The sequence below is a fragment of the Grampus griseus genome (assembly GCF_964374135.1).
Source record: "Grampus griseus genome assembly, chromosome: 11".
Classification (NCBI taxonomy): domain Eukaryota; kingdom Metazoa; phylum Chordata; class Mammalia; order Artiodactyla; family Delphinidae; genus Grampus; species Grampus griseus.
Window position 1 is genome coordinate 54,747,545 of NC_139005.1, and position 6,057 is coordinate 54,753,601.

Consider the following 6,057-nt stretch of genomic DNA (forward strand, 5'->3'; position numbering starts at 1 on the left):
AAGTCAGACTTTTTTCTCACAGAATAATTCTAATTTACATGATTAGTTTTCTAGTGAGGACTGACTTTACCAATTAAATGATGAACATTTACCATAAACTGAGCTCAATCGCTAGCTCCAAAATTTTAACAAAAGACATGTAAAACATATACACAATATTCAATATGCTAGAAATCATATCCTTTGAAACTATTCATTACACTTTTGATAAAAAAGAACTTAAATATCAACTTTAAAATGTGAACAGAGATAAGAGTTTCTAAATTCTTTTAGCGGGTATGAAAGCACAAAAGCTTGAAGACCACTGCCCCAGACTTCTCTCTTTAACACAGAGCAGGGCTGCTGGAAGAAGAGCAAAATGAAAAGAGAAGATTCTCAAGTGGTCCACCCTTGTCTCCTAGCACGGTGGAAAATACACTATGAGGAAAAATAAGCACAGAACGCCCAGCCAGCCTTCGGTAACACCGCTGCTATTCTTTCCTGGCCCCCACCTCCCTTTCTGAGCAACCTGGAGTTCTCACTCTGCCCCTCCCCCTTACCTCCCTGTTAACAGGCCTCCCCCTAGACCATTCCTTCCTCACAAGGTACCATACTCCAAAGTGGCTCTGCTCCCGCAGTCTCATTTCATCACCCCCACCCTCACATGTAGCTGATCCAAGCTAAAATGTTACATGGGGGCAACTATGTGGTTAACCAATGCCCCGTGTCATAACATCCCTCAAGGCCTTCAGTGGGCTAGCTACATTTTGAGAGATTTATGTTGGGATTCTTAATCTAATGGAGCCTCGAATCTGTGGAGTTTCTGGTCATTCGGAGAGGATTGTGAGCACCACCCTGCCCAAGATGCAGTGACACCCAGTCTTTGAAGCCAGGCTCTGGGCAAAGGGTCCTGACAATTCAGAGGAATCCTAAAAGAACCACCCACTCTCATCCACTTTTCCCTTTGTTCTCCAAACCTAATCCTGGAAACACTCTCATCTTACTAATTTCCCAGGCTTGCCACCCCACATGTAAGTCTTTCTTCTCCTGGCTTCAAACATGTAAGTTGGAGGAACTTATATACTACACATCTGGCACTCTCACACATGTCACGGGTTGGGCACCAAGCACTCATCTGTATATATGCACCTAGCCCTTAAGAGGAACATCTCATTTCATCCCTCCTAGGAATCCTGTGCAATGGGCTTCCCAACTCCCACTTGGTGAAAGAGGCCCAATTTGCCCGAAGTCACACAGCAAATGTGGATTCAAACCCAGGTTTATTCATTCATTCAAAAATGAAGTTTAATAAACTCCAGAGTATGCCAAGGCCCTGTGTCATGTACTAAGCAGGAACAAGGTGGTGAAGACAGACAGAGCCCTGCTCTCAGAGATCTTATGTTCTAGTGAGGGAGAATTAAGCAAGCAGGTTGAATGGAATCAGTCTGTCTCTTTCCCCTTCTACCACACTCTGGGAAACCTTAGCCGAGGGTTCTAACTTCCCTGAGATACAGGGAGGAAGCATGTGTGATGACAAGAACATGGCCTCTGAACTCACAGGCTTTGAACAACACAGACTTGATTTCAAATCATGGTTCTGTCACTTATGAGTGTGAACCTTGGGCAAACTGCTTTATCTATCTAAGCTTCCATTCCTCAAGACCTTGGGAGTACCCCTCCCCACACTTGTCCACACTCAGCTTTCATGTCTCAGCTCCAATATCACTTCAAATAAGCCTTTCTTGACCACTGATTCTAAAGTGTATTCCCTCCAACCCACCCCTCCTTCCAGTTATCTATCACACCAGCCTACAATTTTATATAACAACCTGAAATCCCCTGGTTTATTTATTGAGTTACTTGTTTACTGTTTTCCCCACAGTTAAGGGTCTTTGTCTGGTTCAAAGTTATATCCCTAGAAGAGAGGAATAGTCATGGCCTACAGTAAACCCTCAATAAGTATTTGTTAAACAAACGAGTAAATCAACCAGGCCAACTGAACAATGCTTCACAAATTTTTTTCTTTTTTTTTGTGTGGTACGCGGGCCTCTCACTGTTGTGGCCTCTCCCGTTGCGGAGCACAGGCTCCGGACGCGCAGGCTCAGCGGCCATGGCCCATGGGCCCAGCCGCTCCGTGGCATGTGGGATCCTCCCGGACCGTGGCACGAACCCGTGTCCCCTGCATCGGCAGGCGGACCCCCAACCACTGCGCCACCAGGGAAGCCCACTTCACAAATTTTTAATAAATCATTTTGCAAACTTGACCCCGAGGTTTATTCAACTTATAATGACTACTAGCTGTTCAACTTACCTAATTGATCTGATCTAAGTCCAGCCCATGGGTACCTTCTCCCCAATGAGGAATTACAGGACTCTGACAAATATGACTTTTTCCACAGAAAGTTTCTCTGGTATTCACTCAACCCCTGTAATGCAAAGTACAATTTGAGTAAAACGTAAGTAATGAAAGTTGTTTTAAGGTAGACATCAGTAAAAATCATTTCTGAACCTCTAAAAAGAGTTGAAAGACTTAAGACTGATAATTAAACATAGAAGAGGTCCTTAATAACAGCTCCCAACATTGACCCAGCCCTGTGCTACCAGTTCATAGTGTTATATTCTTTAATCCTCACAACCACTTGAGAGAGATGTTACAAGGATTCTGAGGCTCAGAGTGGCTACCCTTTTGCTGGTTGTCTGATTCCAAAGCCTGAGGTCTTGTCTGATAATGGGTGGCAATCTAAATCCTCATCACTATAATTATCCTAACTAACGAAGTTCTCACCAAGTACACAATATAATATAATATGCCTAATCCCTTTAGAAGTTCTGTAAAGTCAACCAAGAAAAGCCAAATTCCCTCCCATTCTGGATGCAAACCCTCAAGATAAAAGAAGACAGTCAGGGCTTGTGGAACACTGTGGTCAACTGTTATGTTGAAGGGTGCTTGACCATGACAGCTACCAGCTACCTGGAACTATTAACAAACCTTAAACAAATGCACAATTGTGAAGAATGTGTATTTCTTATACCCTGTCTTTATCTTGTCAGGGTACCATTTCTCAAGCCTTTAAAAGACATAACACACTTTAAAGTTTTAAAGGGAAGGGGTGTTAAAAGCTAAGCTGTGATGTGGTCCACAGGTGTCCCAATCTGAAGCCACCGTAGTTCCCATTATAAAGTGCCCTCCATCTACACGCCTCTGAGCTCTCCCCGCCCCCACCCAAATAAATCCACCTCAAACCATCTAACTATTCCACTCGGCAACTCGGAAGTGAGTGTGAGCGGAGAGGGGGCTAGGTAAGAGGACAAGAGCAGCATCCTCTACGATGGTTACAGGCAGGATCGGGAGCTGACAGGCTCAGCAGGGCCGAGGGGCGCGGCCCAGGAAGCCAGTGAGGCTCCGGCGCCCTGCACCCGCCCTGCCCCAGCTCCCCCCATCAGGCTTCGGCCCCCGGGGACCCCGGCCTCACCTTGAAGCGCACCGGCATGTCGCCCGGCGCTGGAGCCCCAGTCACTCCGACAGTTAATGAGACAAAAAGCCCGGAGGGGGCGGGGCGACAACAGGAGGTTCCCTAGCAAAAGCCTCGGCCCAGCGTCCCCGACTACGCGCCGGCGCACTCCGCGCTTGTCTCCTTGAGCCGTGTCGCTCTGCCTTTCCCCGCCCATTCTGAAGACTGAAAACCAGTAGAGACTCGGAGAGCCCCGCACCGTCATTAAGAGTCGACCAATCAGTGCTGGAAAGGAGAACGCCCGCCTCCCCAGCCAAATCCCGGGGATTGATAGAGATGGCGGGCGGAAGGCCGGCCAATGAGGCTCCCGGGCCCGGAGTGGGCGGGGCCCCGCGGGAGCTTCGTCCTGAGGAGAGCTCGACGGCGTCTGCTTCGTCGCGTCCTGCGCACCAATGGGTCTGCGTGCCGCTGGGATTCGTGAGTCGCCGGCCTCGCTGGACCCAGGTTCTTCACGTCATAAAACAGGAAGGTGTGTTTTTAGTTCCAACATGTATGACAGAACGGAGTGTTTCTTTGTATGAAATGAAAATATTCAGGTCTGTTCTTTAGAATATCAATTCCTGCCACCGACAACCGTGCTACACTATTTACTGTCACGTCAAAAGGAAGAGGCCAGAAAATAAATATGGCTTACAGGCCAAAAAACTTTTTTACTGAATCTTGATAGACAAACTGCTGACTTCCCAGTGATGTTCTTGCCTCCCACAGCCTCCACCCCACCCCGCCTCCGCCCCAAAAGATGTACATGTAGCTCCTAGATTAGGAAACGTTCGTTAATGATGCTTGTGAGTCTCAGCTTCCAAGGTTTCAGCCTTGTCTCTCCTCTCACCCTTTTTAAAAATAAAATTCCACTTGAATTTTACAGATTTTTGCCATCATCAGTATATCTTGAGATTCTACCATTGACAGAACACTGTGCTGACCCTGGCGATGGAAAAGTCATAAATTGTCCAGATAGTTCTCTAATATGCTTGGGGAGAATGAACATATATTTATTCAATACTATTGTACAATGTATCATGTGCTAAATTTCCAAATGAGAGGTATGAATGATAAACGAATTGGAGGAAGGAGTCATCCCCAAGGTCAGAGATGGTTAGAAAAAGCCTTAGGAAGAAATATTCAGACTTAGCCTTGAAGTTTAGAAGAATTGAAATAAGTAAAGAGGAAAATGGGACAATCAAAGGGCAGATGTCTGAATGGAATGCTGCCAGGCTTTTTCCAGAACAATGAATGCAGTTTCGTTTTACTTCTGTCATTTGTTGACTGAAGAAAAGGATACCCTCTTTTAAACTTTCAAATATTATTAATCCTTTCTGCAGAGGCTTGTCTTCTGAATCCTAATTGATGTCTCAGTTCTTCTTCATCATCACTGAGATACTTAAAATTTCATTTGAAGGAGCCATCTGATACATGAAACAAAGAGAATATTAAATTAGTCCCTATGCAGCCATGCATCCAGAGGGCCCTTGATAAATGTTAATTGGTAAATTAAGAATGGCACAAACACACAGTGGAACATAAAACAAAAGTCCTCTGCAGGAAAGCAGCCCAGATCTTACAGGATAGGAAAGACACAGATCTGGTTGTACACAAAGCTTTGTTACCACATAATGCTAAGGTGAAATCAGTAGAAGTAAGTATACAGAATGTAGCCTGTCTACCAAACAAGGGCAATGATAACTATAGTTGAGCTCTGCTGAGCAGGGAACAAATGTCAAGAAAACCAAACAGCAGATGGTAAAAAATGACTTAGTCACAACCTGAGTTTGCTGAGATGTATTATAAGGACTCAAGGAAGACGAATAGTTTACTTTGTTATTTTTAAGAAAAGCCTATTTCAGTTTATGAGCCAAAGATGTAGAAATGAAAAGAGCGACAGTGTTGCTAAAGGCGAGTTTTGTGGCCTGTGTTTTACCAGCTCCTAACACTCTCCACTACTGTAGGCAGCAGACCCGGTACCCCACAAAGTTCCACCCAAGTGTTCTGGAGAGTGCCTAGGAAGTGTCTCACATGTGCTTACAGCTACCACATATAGTTTGCCCAGCAGCACTGCCACTTCTTCCAATAGCCACACATCTCTAGGTGTCACTCTTCTTGCTGGCCACCAACATTTCCTGTGGCCTGAGTTACCACAGGCGCAGCATGGAACCTCCTTGGGCTATTCAACCCTGGCGGGAATCTGTGGCAAATCACCTCCATACATTTTTTGTGTTACCCTCTATTGAATGAGTACCAAAGTGTCTTACAGAGCTTTTCCACTTGTATTTTAGCCTTCCTTCTCTCCAAAGGACTCAAGGTGAAGTCCATTGGGTGTGGGCCAGAAAGTAATTCCTCAAATGATGGATCGAATTCCTTGAGATGAGGGTGTCACAACTGGCTCCCTCTTCCCTTTCTTGATTTCTCTGTTTCTCATGCAAATAGATTTCTGTTTATTGCCTGTGAGAGACAAACTGATACAACCTCTATAAAAGGCAATTTGGCAGTGCTTTTCACCCAGCAATTCCACTTTTGTAAGTTATCTTACAGATATACGTGCCCAAATATGAAAAACCAATTCATTTAA

The 6,057-nt window shown here is 45.2% G+C and overlaps 1 protein-coding gene across 1 annotated transcript in view; it reads right to left on the bottom strand.

Moving 5' to 3' along the window:
* Window positions 1-3,576, bottom strand: part of MDM1 (Mdm1 nuclear protein) — a 29,006-nt gene extending 25,430 nt beyond the window's left edge. The window contains exons 1-2 of the mRNA XM_082666564.1: window positions 3,453-3,576; window positions 2,291-2,405 (exon numbers count right to left, since the gene is read on the bottom strand). Of these exons, the coding sequence (XP_082522690.1) occupies window positions 2,291-2,405; window positions 3,453-3,470 (133 nt within the window). The 5' untranslated portion in view covers window positions 3,471-3,576. The remainder of the gene's footprint in view (window positions 1-2,290; window positions 2,406-3,452) is intronic.
* Window positions 3,577-6,057: the final 2,481 nt, after the last annotated feature.